This window comes from Molothrus ater, chromosome 5 (genome assembly GCF_012460135.2).
Source record: "Molothrus ater isolate BHLD 08-10-18 breed brown headed cowbird chromosome 5, BPBGC_Mater_1.1, whole genome shotgun sequence".
Taxonomy (NCBI): domain Eukaryota; kingdom Metazoa; phylum Chordata; class Aves; order Passeriformes; family Icteridae; genus Molothrus; species Molothrus ater.
This window is the reverse complement of record NC_050482.2, coordinates 70,433,725-70,454,763: the sequence shown is the minus strand read 5'-3', so window position 1 is coordinate 70,454,763 and position 21,039 is coordinate 70,433,725. Positions and strand designations below refer to the sequence as shown.

At 36.2% G+C, this 21,039-nt stretch overlaps 2 protein-coding genes across 3 annotated transcripts in view; one reads left to right on the top strand and one right to left on the bottom strand.

Annotated features, from left to right (window-relative positions):
• Nucleotides 1-545: 545 nt before the first annotated feature.
• CAPZA3 (capping actin protein of muscle Z-line subunit alpha 3) lies at nucleotides 546-1,298 on the bottom strand. Its single transcript, XM_036401196.1, is given in 3 exon segments — nucleotides 546-661; nucleotides 664-812; nucleotides 814-1,298. Coding segments are annotated over 3 exon segments (750 nt in total).
• A 511-nt stretch (nucleotides 1,299-1,809) lies between these two features.
• The window catches only part of PLCZ1 (phospholipase C zeta 1), a 45,294-nt gene continuing 26,064 nt past the window's right edge, over nucleotides 1,810-21,039 (top strand). For both annotated transcript variants that reach the window (XM_036400964.1, XM_036400965.1), the window contains exons 1-6: nucleotides 1,810-1,823; nucleotides 2,392-2,515; nucleotides 6,666-6,900; nucleotides 13,900-14,101; nucleotides 15,720-15,864; nucleotides 17,697-17,852. In XM_036400964.1, coding sequence (XP_036256857.1) covers nucleotides 1,810-1,823; nucleotides 2,392-2,515; nucleotides 6,666-6,900; nucleotides 13,900-14,101; nucleotides 15,720-15,864; nucleotides 17,697-17,852 — 876 coding nt within the window. The remainder of the gene's footprint in view (nucleotides 1,824-2,391; nucleotides 2,516-6,665; nucleotides 6,901-13,899; nucleotides 14,102-15,719; nucleotides 15,865-17,696; nucleotides 17,853-21,039) is intronic.

The window sequence follows — 21,039 nt, the reverse complement described above, 5'->3', positions numbered from 1 at the left end:
CCTACATCCCTGGGCAGTCCTGAAATATATTCTGCACTAGCTATTAGAAATTTATTCCTCCAGTGTCCTGATCTTCCTTTTGTTCATGTGCCTGTAGAAGGGATTCAGAGATAAATGCACAAGCAAAGCCTGAAGGCCGAATTTACAGGGTTTCTGTAGCAATGAAAGAAATCTAGATACTATGTCCCAATCTTTGCCAATCTACCTTAGCAACTTCCTTAAAATCAATGTTTCATTTAGTGTGATGCTACATAAGTGAATATAATTTTGGTTAAAATTACAAAAGAAAATAAGAATTTGCTTACTATCTCACCTGTAGCATTGTGCTGCTTTGACATTTTGACTGTTACTGGTAAAGCACTTGAAAAGTACATGAAGAAAGTGAAAAAAAAAAACCCCAACAGATTATTTCCAGTCACAGCAGACCTGAATTATTTTTGAAGTGGTGATTGATTGATGGAAGTCTCTGTACTCTCCTGAGTGATCCAGAAATAAATCAATTAAACAACTCCATTTTGTCTTTGTTTTTTATTTAGGCCATCATATCAAAGATAGTATTTCAGCAAGCATTGAGGCACTTCAGCATTGGAGACCTTGATGTTCAGATGCTGATCATTCCATAGTTTATTCCAGTCCATAAAAGTGTGAGTAACAGGGAATTCCTTGACAGATTTTTCCCCCATATATCCTCTGACAAAACCTGAATGTTTTCCAGAATGCCAATACAAAACTTGTTGTCCTCAGCTTTCACAAGTTTCATAAAACCTGTGGCAAACTGCCTTTGGTCTGTCACATTTAGAGTCTCACTCAGGCTTGCTGACAGCTACATGGAAGCTGGCAACTTTGAAGCAGCTTGCCTGGAGAAGAATGTCTGTAAAATGAGTGGGAAATGGGAAATGGGAAATGGGAAATGGAGCAAGGGCGAAAGTCCAGCCTGATTTCCAAAGGCTGTCCCAATGATTTGAAGGCTGATACTGGTGTGCCTCAAAGCATGAGGCACATGAGAGCCATGAGAGCAACTTCCTCAAAATCCTCTTACCAGGAGGACAACGTGGATGTGGACAGCTGCTCTTGCCCAGGCTGGTTTTGAGGACACAGCAGCTCCCTGCAGGGAAGTGGCAACTCAGATGGCTTTCCAGCCATTTTACGTGGCCTTCCCTCCATTTGGGGTGGCCTCCCAGCCCTTTGGGGTGTCTTTCCAGCCCTTTGGGGTGTCTTTCCAGCCCTTTGGGGTGGCTTTTCAGCCCTTTGGGGTGGTTTCTCACCGTTCCCCCACATCCACCATCACGCTGTGCCATGGACCCAGCTTTGGTTCCCAAGGCCCAAAGAAGGGGTTTCCCCCAAAGCTGCTGCAGTGGGTTGGTAGCACAGTGCTCCTGGCTTTTTGGGGGAAGATGTTGTCACCTTGCACCAGAGCAGAGACACCTCGGACAAGCTGGCCAAAGTCCCCAGGAGAATGTTGGCCCCGCTGGCTGCAAAGGCCTACTCCGCCTCACGCAGCTCCCGCCTTGGCCTGCACTGGGGTGTGGGATATCCTGAGGGTGGGAGACGGTGGATGAGGGCAAGGTTTGGGAGACACTTTGTGCTGGAAGGAAAAGGCCTACGATGGTGGCGGGGTGCTGGAGTGGTGGCAGGAAAGGGCTTGTGCTGGGCACCTGCACTTTGTGACATCACTGCAGCAACACTGGAAGGATGGGGGCCGAACATTCCATGGCACTCCAGCAGCACACAGGGGCATGAGGAGCCCACTGTGAGCCCAAGCAAGGGCTGGTGATGGCACTGCAGTGAGGGGGCTGGAGCACAGCCACCATGGATGAGAATAGATATCCTTTTTTTCTGCTGCCTTCTCCTCCTCCTCTCCCCTCCCTGCCCTGTGACAGCAGCCATTGGGTCCCCCTGACGTGTCTCCTTCCCCTCAGGCCTGGAGGTGGCCTGGGCACACAGGAGAGTGGCAGGGATGGCCTGGGGCAGCCAGTCCCATCAGCCAGGGCCGGTTGATAAGGTTTGGGTGGGCACAGTGCTGGGGACGCTCATTCCTTGGTGTTTCTTGGCATTTCCCACTGTTCCCTGGCGCTGCTGAGGCCCCTCGGCCTCCCCACATTTCCCTCCTCTCACTCCACCCCTTTCTGTACCCTGAGCACCCCCTGATCTCCTTCACTCCCTCCCTTCAGCCCTTCTGGTCACTGACCTCTGAGTCTCTGAGGACAGAGCAAAAATCTCTTCCTGCACACCTCGGGCCTGCTGCATTCTCACAAGTCAGATGACAAGGATGTTCTAGAGTATGAGAAAAGGAAAGCACTATCTTCTTAGGTCTAACAAAATGAAACTTCTCCCCCTCATCCCCCCATTAATGGGCAATTTCATGGGCCAGAATCTTCCTTAACTTCATACGTGGTTTTGGAATCTCATTCAGGATGATTTCAATGATGGGAATATTAATTTTGACGGTTGCATTAGGCTGCTTGAAAAAATGCAAATAAATTTTAATGAAGACCATTTAAAACATATTTTCAAGGTAAGGTGTATGTACATTAAGCAATTAGTTGTTCAGAAGTTCAGTTACACACATCATACCTTTGCTGCATTTTTTCAAGTTAATTTTTCGGGAAATGTATTTCGTGCTAGAGTGGTGTGCAAAATCAGCAAAGATTTTTTTCTCCCCCAGGTCTTTTGTTTCTGTGTAAAATAGATAACCCAAGGCTTGTATTTAAATCACAATCATTCAGATTGAAAAATGCCTCTAAGATCACTGAGTCCAACCATTAATACATTGAAAAGTTCACCTCTAAAGCTTGTACCTAAACACCACATCTACAGGTCTCTTAAATACTTTCAAGGACTGGTGACTCAGACACTTCCCTGGACAGCCTGTTCCAATGCTTGACAACACTTTCAGTGAAGAAATTGTTCCTACTAGCCAGTCTAAACCATCCCTGGCACAACTTGAGTCCACTTCTGCTTGTCCTACTTCTTGGTACTCAGACAAGAGACTAACATCCACATAACTCTGTCTTTCCACCACAACAGATTAGTGTCAGATGGAACACACGTTGATTTTGATTCCCAGGGTTTTTTTTTGTAACATTACTACACTTCAGAAAACTTGAAGCATTCTGGCTTCATCCTATTCAGCTTCTTCTGTGATCAAGCTAATGAGCCCACATGTGTCTGTCTGATGCTGGGTAGAGCCATGAGAGCAACTTCCTCAAAATCCTCTTGCCAGGAGGACAACATGGACTTGTCTGAGCTGCCCAGGCTTTAGATCCAGCACCCATTCATTCTGTTCTCCACTACACCTCTCCTGGAGTATTTAAGAGGTGTGCCTTGAATGGATGGGAATTGCGCTCCAGGGAAAGGATTTGGCCTTGAGATGTGGCAGTGTTTAAGAGATTTCCATAAAGGTTACACCATCCAGCTAGAAACTGGTCCTAATAAGTTAATTTAGGGTAGGCAAACTACTGCCAAGCAGATCTTGTCCCACTGTTACTGTCATATTTTCTGAAAAATCCCTTTGCCAGGATTTTTTCTCTGAAGCTAAGAAGCTTCAGAGAATTGTCTGATTGCTCCTCCTGTGTTCTGCTGCTTTGGAATGTGGTTGGAGATTGTTTATCCAACATGCGAATTGTTTTTACTTAATGACCAATTATGATCTAGCTGTGTCGGGACTCTAGAAGCAGTCACGAGTTTTTAATTAGTATTTTGTTAAGCCTTTTCTTTCTATTTTTTCTCTATTCTTAGTATAGTTTTAGTATAGTATTCTTTAATATAATATAATCTAAAATAATAAGTCAGTCTTCTAAAAACATGGAGTCAGATTCTCAATTCCTCCTTTGTCCTGGGGATGCAACAAGTACCACATCCCAGTGAGCAAATACTAGAAAACTGTGTGCCTTGGCACATACTGGGTATACATGTTCTTCTTGTAATGACTCAAAAGATGTAAGATTTTCCTTTTACCTCATTCCCCCACCTCCGCAAAACAGCTGTCTGGTAATGCTGTTTCCCTAAGGGAATGAAAACAAATGTGTATATATATAGAAATACATATTTATTTATTTATTTATTTACACATTTATATACTTTTTAGAATTCTTAAGAATGCTGTAACCAGATGGCTGATTCTGTCCTGATTTGGCAGAGGAGAATTAACTATGGCAAGTCAGAAGCTTTTAGGTCATTGAGACCTAAAACTTAGCAATGCTAAGTTTTCCTCACCCTGTCTTCCTCTCTCATTGTTGTCAAGCCAAGGTAGAACCAGCAGCATGAGCTCAACCCTGGCTGGAGAGGCTTCCTGTGGTTTTGGAACTTGCAAGGAGATATTTGCCAACCTAAAGAACCTCTTGAGAATTTAAAAATACTTCTCACTGTTTTGTCTATCTTTCCCCTACTTTGGTTTCTGGCAGGAGTTTGAGAGTGATCAGCTGTGGGTAGAGAAAAGAATTATTTGAGGGAAGTGACCTGCAAAGAACAAGTCTGATCTAGTTGTGTTTAACAACCTATTATACCCAATAGCTTGATCTAGTTATTTATTGCAGTACTAATAGATGTTCTTTGCTATTTGAGAAAGATTTACAGGTGTTCCGTAGTTTGGGGGCTCAAATATTTAATCAGTGTAATAACACATAAAAATTCAAAGCATTCTGGAAGGGAATCTTACTGACATCATTGTAAGTAACTACACATCAGCAGTTAATCTAATAGTTACACATAGCAAAATACATTTTATAGAAAACTAATTTTAAGGAATAATCTGCTTTTTTTTCTTGTCTGTTCTCTTTGAGTTTGTTTTACCGTAATACTCTTTTGAGCAGTATGAGCATTAAGGTTTTAAGGCATAATAAATTTTCATATAATTTCTCTCAAGACTCTTTGTCTCTTCTTTTTCTGAACAGCAAAGATTTGATGTGCCTTAATAAAAATAGGAATGACAAAAATCTACCCCCAAAATTGTAAGAATATCTTTTTATAGTGAAATGATTTTTATCACTTTAATTTTTAGAGATCTCTTATGTAGTATTATTGCCTGTATTTCATCAAAAGGCAACTAAAATAGAAACTTTAATTTTTTGCCCAGCTTCTCTTTGTGCCAGTAACTAAGTGAACATCTTCCAAGTCCTGATAGACTGTTTATTGCCAAAATAAGTTGGTATTCTCTTTTCCTGCTTAATGGTTATGAGCAAATTTGCTGTATTGTTAAGAACATTAAAAATTGGATTGAAGATATCAACCTTAGCTGGGGAATTTTTCAGCAGTACTGAAATATGTATAATTAGTATTTGTACAGAAATCTTTTCTTGCTAGTGACTTCTGTTAAAAATCATTATTATTCTCTTTCACAAACTCAAAGCAAATACTGAAGTACTGATTCGTAGGATTTTTTCACTAGAACTCCTCATGAAATTTAATTTTGTACTTGTTTTAGTTATCTAATATATTTTTACTCCTATTGTACTTATTCAGAAGTACAGTAGGAACTGTACTGCTTAGGAAGGAACTGGCAGTGGATCATTAAATTTTAGGTTTTATGCTATAGCTTCAAAACCAATCTAATTTAGCAGCAATCCCAAATCTTGATCAAAGAGCAGCCAGAGCTCAAGTAAGCAATTTCCTGTTTATAGAGACTTTGGTGGAAGCCAACCCAGCCATTGTAAGTGCCGTGTTTTGGATGCTGGAACTTGGCCTCTTTGGCACTTTCTGTTTAAGGAGCCAACAATTAGGAATTTTCATCAGCATGCAGTGGATTGCCATTTGTTTGTGATTTTTGTGAGCAATTTTGTCAGCAGATTTCTCTTAATTTGGCAACTTTTAAGAATAATTCAGGCTAATTTATTCATATTTTGTATGCAGTTACTTATTTTGAGTAGAAAATTTTAAAGGAAAAATTGAATTATTAAACCTGAGAAAAACACAAAAGACAGAAATGGTAAAAAAATCATTCTACTGAAATTCTTTTGTCCTTTTCACTTTTCTTTTGACTTTTTTACTGAAACATTGAAATTAATTACTATGCTAACATTTTGTAAGCTCTATGAAACAAGCTTACAATTCAAGAATTCTGAAAGTGTAAATAATTAACCTAAGTTAAACATTCTGGCTTGTTAAGAACAGAACACGATGTCATAGGTTATTATAAAATATTGTCTTCAAATTTTAATAGTGTTTCTTATTTGAAGTGTTAAAAGACTTGTGTCTCTTGATAACTTGGTCATCCTTATTTCATTTTTAAGATTACTGGTTGATGTTTTTGTATGCAAATTTCACTGACAGTATTTACAATATGATGTCAATAGCTGTTGGAGAGGTCTTATACTAAATATATATTCCACTAGATAAGTTTTATGCTGCACATTTGTTTTAATGCATAGCATTTTAGAGATTTTCTACAATGTATTTTAATATTAAAAATGCATTAAATCTAAATTTATTATACTTATTTAGATGCTAATTATGTCATATGGTCCATTTTACTTTATATAAAATATTTGTAGCACACAAAGTGTAATCTGAAAGTTGAAGAATGTAATCTGATTGTAGTCACTGTTGGATTCTTCTATGATTCTTACTCCTATGGTCAGTTATAAAAAATGTTTGGTGCATAACTTTGTATATATGAATGTTGTTTTATTGATTTTTTTTTTTAAATTTTTGGTTGCTTTTTTCCTCAGAAAACCATTGACAAACACTCAGGAGATAGAATTAGCATGGACGACTTCAGAGCAATTTATCGAGCTCTTGAACACAGACCTGAATTTGAAGAACTATTCAAGGCTTACTCAATAGATGGCAACATTCTACCTGATGGCCAGCTCCTGAAATTTCTTGCAAAAGAACAATTTCAAACTGAAGCTAATGAAACAACTGCCTTAGAAATTATTATGAAGTATGAACCCATTGATGAAGGTATGCACAGTTAAATTATTTGATATCTAGCTCTGATTTATTGTGCTTCTCTCAATTACTTGGTTTTGCAAAACCTCATCTCTTTATTTATTTTAAAGCATGTATTTTCATCTATTAATTATTTTTCTTCCTTTGTTTTTAATTAATTTTCATGGTGCCCTCCTTTCTCTTCTCTCTCCTTTTTTTCTGTCATTTTTTAATCTTTTCTTTCTAGTCCTTCTATAATTCTGTCCTTCAACTCATTACAAATAATTTCCAATTTGTTTTTCTTATCTGCCATTTTTCTTGTCTGCTCATTACCCTGTCTTCTCTACCGTGAGTCATTTAGTGATAATGCAAGGCTTCAGACAAGACTTTGATGTCCCTCTGACTTCCTTGCAGAAGCACTGTGTAAGATTTTCAGAGGCGCCTGGTCACCCTTTCTGATTCCCTAGAACTCTGAGATGAGGAGGGGTTCATAAATCTCTAACATGTTCTTCACCTATTTCAAGGTGCCCCAAGCTGAAGTGTAACACTTCTGCTGAGCTTCGCTGATTTCAGCTTGTGGCAAAATTTACCACTGGGCTATGAAAAGGATATAGCTGCATTTTGTTGGAAGCTGTTATTTAATTCAGTGGAATGTGTTTAATCTTTATTTCCTTGGTTCCCAGTCTTTGGAAATGGGTGGAATTGATAACTGGTTAAGAAAAAAAAAGGAGAAAATATTTCTTCTGGGATAAAATCCTGGGGTTTTCTATGCTGACCTGTGGTGAAAGAAGAAAATGAAAATGCCACTTTTTCAATGAGAAACAAAAGAACATTTGGTGTTTCATTAAGAGACACTTACTGTCCAGTAGTAGCTGCAAAACACGTGACTCCTTATGCCCTTACTCTTTGAGGTTGCTTTTCAAATTTGACTGTACTTTATTGGACATATTCTACTGTTTCAGAAGAAGTAATGTGTACTAATTGTACAAGTTACCAGTTTGAAAGGTTCCTTTTATTAACAGGTAATTTTGTGTTACCTGTTTTGATGGGAAAATTAAAAGCTGTAACCAGTTAAACAATGAAAAAACTTGAGTCCATTGCAAAACACCTTTGTAAATATCAACTGATGTTTCTATAGGTATAATTTGATGTCTGGTTTAAATTTCAGATGCTGAGCCAAATTCTTGTTTGTTTCTTCACCTGTGATAAATTGTTGTCTCGTAATTGGAAATAATCTTGTTGAACAAAATAATCTCTGTATTGTTCATGGTCCTTTGAGAGAATTCAAACTCCCACTCAGACATATTTATTGAAAAGTTCCAGTTATGATTGACATGAGAGATGATTCATATGGTATTGTGATAGACCATTTTGTGCAACTGTCATTCTGAATTTGCTACAGAACATTCTTCATCAGGATGATCTGTTGGACTCATCTATCACCCTTGCCCTGTGCTTTACAGAGAGGGAAAAGGGCAGGTTTTGACATTTGACTGACAGGTTTGCTAATAGTAATGACCATTCTCTCATCAATGTGATAGCACTGGTATGTCAAGATTAAAACAATTAAGATGAAAGCAATGACTACATTTTACATATAATTAATTAAATCCTTTTACGGCGTTTAGTGCATCCTTAACATTTGTGCAGAGAGATTTCCAAATATATTGGGCCAGATAACTCTGAATTTACTCTCTGTGGGTACCATAACTACTTCAGGAACGAATTACTCTTTCATTTTTATTATACAATTTAAATGCCTAATGTCAAAATGCTGCACTAACAGATTTTTTCATGTGTATGCTAAAAGCTTGCATTTTTGGCAGAAAGAGCCATTTCTATGGAATTGATCACAAAACATGAATATGTGATTCACACCTGACATTTATGTCTTACTAACACCCAAATTTCAGTTTTGTTCTTCCCAAACATCCCATTATCTGCCCATTTTACTATTAGCTTTGAATAGAAGCCTTGACTCATTAAATGAGGTTAAAGAAAACATGCCACCTAAATGCATTTTTTTTTTAGCTTGGTATATATGTCTTTTAAAAAAAATACTTCTCATTTACATGGATAGGATTAGAGGCAGAGTGAGGATAAGAAGATGCATCCCATTATTATTTATAATGTAGTGCCACTCAAAGACTCTACTCCTGCCTATTTTACTGCTAGGCAATACAAAAACAGGGCAAAAATGCAATCCTGTCTTAAAATACCAGCTTGCTTTGGAAATAACAATATAAGCCTGGTGCATCTGTCAGATAAGGACTTTGAGTAATCCAGAATGTGTTTGTTAAGCAAAATACTGTTTTCCATTTATTCTAGTATACACAGTCATGAGGGTTTTTTTGTTTTTTTTTTGTGCATGTGTGTGAGAGACAGAGCAGGATGTAGAGCAGAAATTTGCAGAAGAGAACATTTGATCCCATTGGCCAATGTAAATCAAATTTAATAAAGCAGACATCTCTGTCAAAGTCCTACAGATTTCATAAAAAATCATTTGAAGCAAGAAAGATGAGTTAAAATCTCAACAAAGACAATGGCTGTGGCTGGATTTGTGAGACACAATAGTTCAGATGAACGAAAGGGTGTGTAAATACCCAGTCTCAGGGAAAATTTTCAAAAGGTGATTATGAGATATAAGCCCTTAGGAAACTGAACTGAACTGTTCAGACAGATACTTTATTCGAGTATGCACCAGTTATGGGTGTATGTAAGGTAGAAAAAAAGCCTCCCTATAATGTAAACTCAGAGTAGAAAAGGAATAACTGTATTTTTACTTTAAGGAATAACTGTATTTTTACTTTAGTCAGGGAAATAACTTCCTTCTTTACAGCTCCCTTAGAGCATGAATGTTCATTCTGATGTAAAGTAGTCAAATTTCACAGTATGAAATTCCATCTGATGATGTTTCTGCCTGACTTTTAACAATGATTGAAAGCTTCCTCCTTCCAGTACAGCAGAGGAACACCCTGGTCTCTGCAAGTCTTTCTCATGAGTTCCCCCCTAAAATTCCCAGTATTATATACTGGGAATATATCAAAATATATCTGTACCTACTTTACTATCTCTGGGTGCCAAGTAATGTAGATATTTAATTACTAATTCAGCTCCTAGGAAATAAAGAGCACACATACATTTAAAACCATGGGAAACACCTTTCTCCCCATTTCCTAGTCTCAAATTCAGTTCAGACTCTTCTCTCCCCCACAACCCACTCTCTACTTCAGAAGGGCTGTAGGTTGTACTCAGTCCCTCCAGTGCTGTTTTTTTTGGGTTTGGATTGAAGGCACTTGAGATGGTAGTTTATGTTTGGACTCAAGTGTTTATTATTTTTTATTAGTAAAACAGTCTTATTATTGTGACTTTGGCAGTTTTTCATTAGCAGGCACAAAATGGCTAACAATCTTTTGTTACAAGGTCTTTTAAGAATAAACTTTTTAATTAAGAGCTGACACCTGGATTATTTTCCCTTTTAACCCGACAACTGATCCCAAAGAGCTCCCAGTGTGGACTTTTCTGCCCAATTACAAAATGCCACCTAAACTCATAAAGAAGAAGGAAGAAGAAGCATGAAGAAGAAATTCAGGACAACACCTTGTTTCTTTCATTTTGCTTTTATCCACAACATACTAAAAATTTTAAAACCTCAATTTCTCACCAAGTGATACACCTACACTACTCTCTATATTCCACTCCAGGAGGAAACAGTTCCTGCAGAGGCTCTGGCCAGTGCAGAGTGATTTCTTACTTGTTTTCTCTGCTGCAGTGTGGGTACCCTACAGGCCTTCAGGGCAGCAAATATCTTATGAAAGTTTCCAATTTTTTCTTTCCAAAGAGGAAGAAAAATACTTTCAAAGAAGTTCCAAGATAAATAAGAAAGCAGAATGTAATAAACACTGAAAATAATGTATAATGTAATCAGAGTCTTTCAAATACTCAGGTTATATCCATAATTCCTCTCTGATGTGACAGTATTTGTATATATGGCAGAGCTGGAGTTTACCTTAAAAGGAGGAATGAGAAAAATAATTTTTTCTTAAATCAGATTTAAAAAAACCCCAAACCATATAAAAGAATATTGCTAATAAAATGAATTCCACACTATCCAAAAGAGGGGGGCAAGAAAAAAAATCATTGAACTTTGTGAACAGAAAGAGGCAATGAGAAGACAGAAATCTTTTCTTGCCTTCCCTTTCTACAAGGAATGGATATGTGTGTGCACACTAGCTACTGCTAAAAGGTCCTAATGGAGAAAAAGACTGAGGTTCCTCAGGGGGAGAAATGTAAGGCCTTGATGAAAGTCTTTCCACTGTGGAATAGTTATGGAGATGAATTCCCATTTCCTTTAATGGAGAAGCAGAAAATGTCTGTAAATGGTCAGAAAATAGTGTGACTGGGCTATTGCTCAGAAATGTAAGGGCCTGAAATAAGCTCTGTAAAAATACAAAGATTTTTATTCTGTTGATTAGAGACATGAGCTGAATGTTTTATTGAAGTCCATATTGACTAACAAAACAATGCTAGATGTTCATTTTTGGGGGATTATGCTCATCAGCCTATTTACATAAACATTAATTTCTCTTGAGAATATTGCAGTTAACTTTTGTCGATGACAAGAACAGCCAGGAAAAGCATCATAAATAATTCAGAAAAAAAAGCAAGACTTTGAAAAGCCAGTATTTTTCACTAATTTAATAAATAAATGCAGTAAAGGTAAGAATTGTTAGAAAATAAAAAAATGCACGCACACACACGCACACACACAGATAGTTACTAGCTCTACTTATAATTGCTCAGAGAAATAGACAGACTGTGAAAAATAAATGAATCAGAAATGAAATCCAGACAGTTCATGTAATTCATTGTAGGCAAAGAATACAGGATGAGTGTATTATGTTTTAAATAACATTTAAAAAATTCAAAATGAATTTTAAAGAGACAGAAAGTAGAAAATTAATTCAGTTGTTACAATTATAGAACAATATAACATGGGCATGTGGATAAATCTAAGTCAAGATACTAAATAGGATACTCTTTTCAAGAGTCATCAGGGTGGCAAGAAGTCATCCTGCAAATCTCTTAGTTAAAAGACCAAAGAAATTCCTCTGTAATAGTATTAATATTATTTATTAATATTAGTAAGATCTCAGTCAAAAATACGGATAAAACAGGGTAGGACCTTCTTAAATGATGTAATCAGGTCAGTGAAGACAGGTTGACAAATCCAACTTCTTAGAAAATTGACTGTAACAAGCTTGGCTAATACAAGTCAAAGGTTACTTTTGAAAATAGGGGGCAAATGAATGATGAATTGAAAGACTGGAAAAGATCAAATGTAATATCTATTTTAGAAAGGGAACATCCAAGCAACTAGACTCTGTCAGTTACTAGAAAAAAAAATGGAGCAAATAATAAATATGTAAACTCTACTAGGATGGTAAGGGTGAGTAGCAGTTTCATGTTTTTTCCTAAGAAGGATTAACAGCACTGATGGATAACAGAAAAATGAAAATTATCAGAAATCTGAAACAGAAAGATGCCCTGGCTTGGATTTGTTTTTGTGGAAAGCACTGGAATGAGGCAAGTGTGAGAGCAGTTTTCATCAGTGAAAGAGTGTGGAAACAGAGGAGAGGAATAATACCAAACTGATAAAATATTTTGGACAGCAAGGAAGTTTCAGGGTAAACTTCTGTTTCCTAATTATGGAAAATTTCCTGAAAATAACGTTATTTAGCTGTTGAAATGGTTTTACTGGGTTGTCTGTGGATTCTTGATCAATGGAAGTGTGGAAGAATAATTTCAGAAAGACTTCTGGTAGGAATAACAGTGGTGCGGTGAATGTATGTTTGATGTCTGGATGGCCTTCTGTTTTTCTTTATCATTGTAAAACATTGCAAGTTTTCTAGTTCAAAGACCTGTGTAATTGAGAAATAATTATTTTCTGTAAATTCTCATTCAGGTGTAAAACTTTCACTCTAATCCACCCTGAAGATTGATAATAGCAATTCTAACTTGTGCATTCTGATACTTACAGCTGTAGTAAGAATTACCAGGGCAGAAAAGGGGGTTTTCCTGCAGGTATTTCCAGTCCTCAAGTTGGTATACATTGATTTTTAAGTTATTGTTAGCATAAAATAATCTTGGATTATTTACTGCTTGTTCACTACTGGCCTGCTATGATGACAATAAAGTTATTTTAGAGTAAGAACTGGGCAAAATCCCTCACTAATTCAAACTATCTTTTGAAGCAAAGCTGTCTTTTGAGGTTATATCATTTGCAAAATGACTGCATTTGAAACAGGACATTGGGATCAGTAGCTGGCAGTGTAATGGCTCTGTTTGCCATTAAATCAGTCAAAAGCAGAACAAACGGGATGACTATCACTGGGATGGACTCAATTAGTTAATTTTGTTTTAAATGCGGTAGTGTAATAAGCTTGATTTGCAATTCATCTGTGTGGGCAGTAAATTCTTTTGTTAAGATGCTATTTTTATTTCAAATATTTCTAAACATGATTTGATCAATATTTATTTGAAATTTTCCACCCCTGGAGAAGATATTTGGTGCTAGGAGTCATAGTTTCTGCAAGATTATATTGAGAATTTCTAACTGAATTTTAGAGAACAATCCTGGTTCTCTTAAAAGGGAAAAGAAGATTCTCTTATCTCATTGTCTGGCATGTCATGTTACTTTCCAAATTAAATAACAAATATTTTACTTTATATTTAATCAGGATTACTGAAAACTCTTCCTACTGCTGTCCGTAGAAAAATATAAGTGTCAAAACACATTTATTTCCTCTCAGAAGTTTGAACCACAGCAATTCAGCTCCAGAGGCACATGTATCTGATTTTTGAGTTATTTATACATTTGTTATGAACTTTAAAATTGCAGGGAAAGTGTTGTGCTGTATAACCTTCAGCAGTGTTCAGAATTGGCTATTAAAAAAAATTTCAGAAAGGACATAGATATGACCATCAGAGTGGCTTCCTTACAGAGATGTTTTTCCTTTTGTTTTTGTGCAGTGAGGAAGAGAAGGCAGATGTCATTTGAAGGATTTATAAGGTACATGAAGTCAGATGAATGTTCAATATTTAAATACCAGCACAGGAGCGTCTATCAAGACATGACCCAGCCATTGTGTGACTATTTTATTTCATCTTCTCACAACACCTACTTGATAGCTGACCAACTAATGGGACCCAGTGATTTATGGGGATATAGCAGGTATTTAGACGTTGTTTTTAATATTTTAAATATTCTTTGGCTTTTTTGAAATGAATGCTAAGTCACATACAATCGTACTTGGCAATAAGGGACAAAGCCATCAAAGATACAAGTTGAAAATGTGAGAGTAGTATTTTATTTTATGTGCACACTTTTCAATACATTTGCCAAACCATCTGTTCATAGTCTGGAAACAATTTATTTTTTTCACTTACATCTCAGAAAGTCAACCTTGCAGCAAATGAAATCTATAGTATGGTGTAGAGTACATTATTAAATCAGTTTTTAATCTCAACACACTGTGCAAAAATAAATAACTCCCTGAAAGAAAGGTAAAAATCCTGGGCAAGCTCTAATCTGTTCAATATAGAGGATGTGTGTTGGAGTATATCTGTGTAAGGAACATATGTGGTCAGTGCATGTGGGCAGTTTAGAAACAACAAAAACAACAAAACGTGGGCATTCAAGCAGCCAGCAGGGGAGGACCCTCTGCAGGGTGTGAGTCCTGGAGGAGGAGGACCAGGATGGCAGGGAAGGTAGAAATGCATTGTGTAACAAAGGCAACACTGAGGGCAGGATATATTAAGAATTAGGAAGAGGTGTGTCTAGAATTCCTATTATTTGTACTGCTTTAGTGAAGAGAAAGCAGCTGGAACCATCATCTATCTGAACTCTTTTTTTTGGTTGCTCTCATAATGTTCTATAGTGACCTGCAAATATCAGAAACATAAATACTGAATATATACCGAAACATATATATATTCTGAAATATCAGAAACATAAATACTGAAACATAAATACTGAATTATTAACAGTATTTAAAATTCCATTATGTGAATGCTGCATTGCTGAAAGTAATTGCAAAGAGGGTATAGCCCCCCCCCCCTCTTTTCCTCTTTATCTATTATTTGTGTGAGGAAAATGCTAAAATCAGCTAGAGGCATATTTGACATATTGTTAATGTGTGAAAAGCAGCGTGTAAAAGACAGATTGGTAATTAAGTAAAACGATTTATAAGGAATGTTTCAGTTAGTTGCAAGTCAAATATTAGAAACCTAAGAATTTAAGGGACGCCACTAATTTATTAAAATTAAAGCAGGAAAGTCAAGGTGCCTGAGAAACTTCAGCACTCCCTCTTAGAAATGTGGGCTGGAGAGAACTGACTTATGTAAAGACCAAGTAAAACCTGATTCTCTAAGTGCAATGGATTTTTAAACACAGGAATTCTCAAAATTGCAAGCAAGTTTGGAAGAGTAACAAAAGACCATTTAAAATATTTATTCTTTTGTTTTAAGTGAAAATTTGTCTTTATTCCAAAATTCCTTTATTGAAATCTATGACCCTTGTTTTTAGTCTTTTAAGGAAGACAATTCAGGTAATCCCATATTCTTTAATGCTCTAATAAAGTTCATTACATAACACACCTAAAATAAACAACAGAAAGTATGTCTGTCTCATAAATGTAAAATTCTGTGGGATTTCTTTTTATTTATGATGAAAATGAGGTGGTTTTTCTGTAATTAATCACTGTGCTTGTAATCAGAAATACAGCAACTTGTATAAAAAAGTGTGGTATCTTTCTTTTGGCTGTGAAATGATTTCTCTTTTTCTTCTGAAGTGCTCTCTTAAAAGGATGTCGTTGCCTGGAGATTGACTGCTGGGATGGCCACAACAATGAACCTATTGTGTATCATGGTCACACTTTAACAAGCAAAATCCCATTTCGTTCTGTAATTCATGTGATTGACAAGTTTGCATTTATGGTATGTATAGATATATGTCTACAGAAATAAGTTGGGATGATGGCTTTGACTAAGCCAGGGACACGGCTCTTATAGATTCTCCAGGGTAAAAAAAATATGAAACAGAGCCTGTGGCAATGGGCATTGTTAAAATTAATTACAGAGCAATTGTGCTATGTATTCTTAATGTATTTTAAAAACTTTTAAAAGAATCATAATCATTTTTCCTGATAATGAATATACACCAAACTTAGTGCAAAGGATCCATGTGATCTTACTCAGCTTCTTAGGTGTAATTCTCATGTGAGATCATTTAAACAAGGATTGAATATAAATGGAAGAGCTACTTTAGAATTGGTCTGATGTTTTTCTCCTTTTTTATATTTTTATATCTTTTAAAGGTTTTTATGTCACTTGTTCTTCTGCTGCTATCAGTCTGTCTTATATCCTATGTGAGAATTTATGAAATAGACAAAAATTTTAGATAATAGATGAGTCTGAGATTTTGTTTTCCATTTCCTCTCTTTTTATTTTGAATGTTGACCTGATAAATATTAACAGCTACTGATTTTTTTTGGTCAAGTGACTCACAGGGCAAGGTTCTTTCTGCCTATCTCTGGAAAAGCACTGAAATCTGGAGAGATTTTGGCACTGTCTCAGGCTTTTGTATAAGCTTTTGGCAAAACTCCTGCTCAAAGGAAGTGCTGTATTACTGTTAATACAAATCTCAGAATCAGGCCAGCATTATGTGTGTGAATGTATACATCCAAAATCATAAATTTATGTGGATTTTTACACATATGTGTTATTAACCTTCTCAGTGCTAATGAAAGCTGTATTTTTTCTGTTCTGTTTTCTATATACAATTTAATTAATCTCTGATTTTAAAAGTGAAATTAAAACCATGATTTTATCCCACTGTTTTTCAAAACTCATTGGATATAACTCTCCTATTCTTGCTAATACACAACATATTGTGCTTAACTCAAATGCAAACTTCATTTCTCAAGCCCAAGTGCCAATGAGATGATAAAATCACAAGAGGTAATGGTTGATACCAGCTGTCCATGCAGGCTGAGCTCTGCTTCTCTTAACAAAAGCTCATGGGACAAAATGTAAAGACAGGAGAAAATAAAATGGTGTTTTCCTTATTGATAATTTAGGTCCTGCCTGAGCAAAGATTTCATTTGGACTATGGGTTTGGTAGCCACCAGTATTACTGGCAACTTCTGAGATTTATTTATATGTTTAAATGGATATGTTTCTTTTGAGTTATTATCTAAGTTTTACTCAATTTCCCCTTTTCACCTTTTACCTTATATTTTTACTCAATTACCCTTGCTTGAGTACTATGATGAGTAAAGTGCAGACTGTCCCTAGAAATGTTTATGGTATTATTAAAAATAAAAAAATGCATAGCTTGTCTTTGCAAAAGCAGTAATTTCTAAACAAGCTTTGGGGAGACTATCAGCTAGAAAAGTAATTAAAAAAATCTGTCCTAAACTAAAGCAAAAGACATTTAATCCTGCTTTCTGTTGTCAATTTTAATTTTAGAATTTGATTTTACCTTTTAAAACCAAAACAAAGCAGTTCTTTTTACACCTCTGCCTATGTCCAGCTCTGCTTTAGCTTTCTGAAGGTGCATTTTTTTCTTCTTCAATTGTTCTTTCTCTTTTTCAAAAATGTGAGCTTTTTTATTGTCTTACTAACCTGAAACAACTGATCTATATCCAGAATGCTTTGAAAATGAAGGTAAATACAGATTGCCGGGGGGACTTTTGTAATGTGTTTTGGAAAAGCAATTATTCTTATTTTTATTTATTAATAATAAAATCCCAAAATTATGTTTCCAGTCATCTCCCTATCCAGTTGTACTGTCTTTGGAAAACCACTGCAGCCCTAAACAGCAGGAAGTGATGGCAATGTGCTTGAAAAGTGTTCTAGGTGACAAACTTCTTTCTGCACCACTTGGTGGTGAGGTAGATATGACAAAACTGCCTTCTCCTGAGGTAATAAGTTTTCATTTTTCTCTATAAAAGAAATGGAAAAAATTGTGGGGTTCTTCATTATTTTGTTTTTAATCCTCTGGAACTGAATTTATGGATCACATCTGGTGTCAGAAATAGACTTCAGTTAGTAACAAAAAAATTTAAACAGCAGAAAAAAGCCCCATGGAAAGATGCACATGTTGGTGTATCTGTTATCTGCTGATTTATTTTTTCTTGCTTGAATTGAAGGAAATTCCTGAAATTTAAACTTGTTATTGAATTGGAAACCTGAACCAGCTTTTTTTTTTTTTTTTTTTGTCAGTAACAGTGATGATGAAGCTTTTTCTTGGTGTTCTGCTACTGCAAAGCCATTCTCTTTCTCAGTGTGTTTCTCCCCAAGACAGTGCTTCTCAGCTGGTGGCCTGAGACCTCTGGGATATTAACTCAGAAAAGGCAATTAGATGGGTGTTGAAAATTTTATTGCAAGCTAAAACAAATAAATTTCCACTGTTCCAGTCTTTGCACATAATTTTCTTTCAAGGACAATTTTTTTTTTAAAATCTCTTGTAGCACAAATACATGCATATATACAAAATACTTATTTAGGCTTGTCACTGTTGCTAGTGATAGCTATATTTTAGACTTTTTTTTTTTACAGTAGCTAAAAAAAATGCAAATGAAAATGTGGGGAGGAAGCACTGTCATAAGGAAAAACAACATACACAAAAGGTTGTAATTTTCAAAGGATTTGTTAAAGAAAAATATTTTTGAAGCACTCTTTCCAGAAGATGTGTTAAAGTATTACCATATTCTTCTATTTCCATAACAATGTTGTTATAAATTTATTTAATATTCACATTTATCTGCCTTTTATTTTTATTGTAGCATTATATTTTATTACATCACAGTGTCCAATACAATTTTGAAGCCTTAAAAACTGCTTTTTCAATTAGGAAAAAATAGAAACTATACCAAACAGGAGGGCTTGTTTTAAAGCTTCTCAAAGCATGGCTAGATTCAGTGTAGGAGATGTCCAAAGATCATACACCCTCTGAAGCAAGCACAAAAGCAGTGCACATGGAATCACTGAATCACTTAAAAATATTTCTGTCTATGATATATGTCTCTTACCATATGGTTGCTGTGATATAGGGAATTCATACTATATATTTCCATAGCTTAGAGTTTTCATGAGTCATTTTTGCCTGAAAATGGATTGCTGGGTCTATAAGTATGGAAATGCTGACAGGTGAGATTCATTCTCCTGAACTTTCAACATATTAAAGAATTGCAAGACATTTTCCATCTGTGCAAGGCGTAAGGATTACCTAAATACCACCACTGTCCTCAGCTGGTTACAAAAGTTTGAATTTAATAAATTATTATCTTGAGAATGAACATAAATTAGGATCATCTCCATTTCTCCTAAATGTACTTATCAAGCATGTTAGAAAAATCACTAGGATTTTACCTAGCAATGGAAATATGTAGCTATGACAGAATTTGTAAATTCAGTAGTCAGCTTGACTTTTGGCTGGCATCCTTTTGAAAAACAACTTTTGGTCCATGTTCAAAAGGAGTTTAGTGACATCACATCTTTAAAGCTTGGGACCTTGTGCATTTTCAAGGCCTGGGTAAATTTATTATGATTTTAGAAAACCAAATTCTGAATTTTGTCTTCAGACTGCTTTGCTTAAGCTGTGCAAAGGAGATGATACAGAATCATAAATGATGAATTTAAAATGCTCTTTGTGGGAAGGATTCTCAGTTAGTGTGGAAAAAACCCTCTGTCACCTATATATTTACTGTTCCACTTTTTTCAAGATGGAGCATGAGCAAGAATAGCGAAAAAGCCACCTCAGTGTTCTTCAAGATCAGAATTAAATGGTTCTCTTGTGTGTACATGAAGTGGGAAACCACACAGTTTATCACAACACTTCAGAGAAACATTTCCCAGTTACAGGTTCCTTTTACGTTTTGGAGGCTTCCATGGAAATTATTTTCTCTTCTCTTATATGGTCAATCTTCTCCTTCCTTCTTTAAGTAGATCTTGAGCTATTCCTTTGTCCACTGAGATGATTTTGTGTGTGTGGAAGGAGGTTAAAATGAGGAACAAACCCACTCTTAGGTGGTTCCTTGGACCACCTTCCAATGAGGCGTCCTACCATTATAATTCAAAGTGAAGTAGACATGGAGGGCCAGAAAATAAAAGAGGAGGATCACTGGACACTTCTTGTCTCTGCTTTTCCCAACACTTGCTTCATCTGAAAAACAAACCCCAGAAAATTTCAGGAAGAAAGGTTTTTTTAATTCTTTGCCCTCAGTCATATATTGACACTTCCAGCTGACTATATTGATATTGTTAACTCCCTGCAATTCCTGTATTCTGTAGCATCTCAACACACAATTCTTCCTCTACATATGGAGGAAAGAGAAGACTTTTGCTCTGTTTCTTTCTTTCACACATACCTTATCTCATGAGAAACTGAGGCTGCCCTTAAGCTTCACCTATCTATCCTACCTCTTTGCAGAGCAGATGTTTTGCCACCCAAAGCAGCAGACCTGATAAAATTCTCTGTCCCCAGTCTTGGCCATCATGGTGCTTCTAAAGAGACTTCATGAACCTCCTCTAACGTTCACTGGAATATCAGGTCCTTTGAGTCAGTTCCTGCACTAAATTAGATGTGGCGTCACTGACTGGTGCCAGACATCCCTGCTGCTTGCACCAGCACTCCTGGTGATGTGCTGATATAAAGTGAAGGAATGAAGTGTCTTTAGCAGCAATTCATAGATGAACTTAGAAAATATCAAAAATTTGTGTTAAAATATATGTTAGAAGAGATAAGGTTTTACTTACCCTGCTGTGTCCTTCCTCTCTAAGAAATTTGACAGCAATTGAAGGAAACATGTAGGCATCCAATGTAACACAGAAAAAAATGTAAACACATTGCTTTGATGAAGATTTGTTCTTCAATTATTTTGCATTGTGGTGCATTGAACTGCCTTACACTACTGACAGGATATATATATCAGATAGTTAGGGAACTTTTATTATTTGCAGGTTTCCTGTCACAGAGTTGGAACTGATGTGTGATTAACTGAATGGGAAGTGGCAGCTACTGTGATTTTACAAGTTGTCTTTAATGTTTACCACACAGCTGCAAGATCAATTACTGTATTGTGGTGATTCACAAGCATTTCTGGCCAG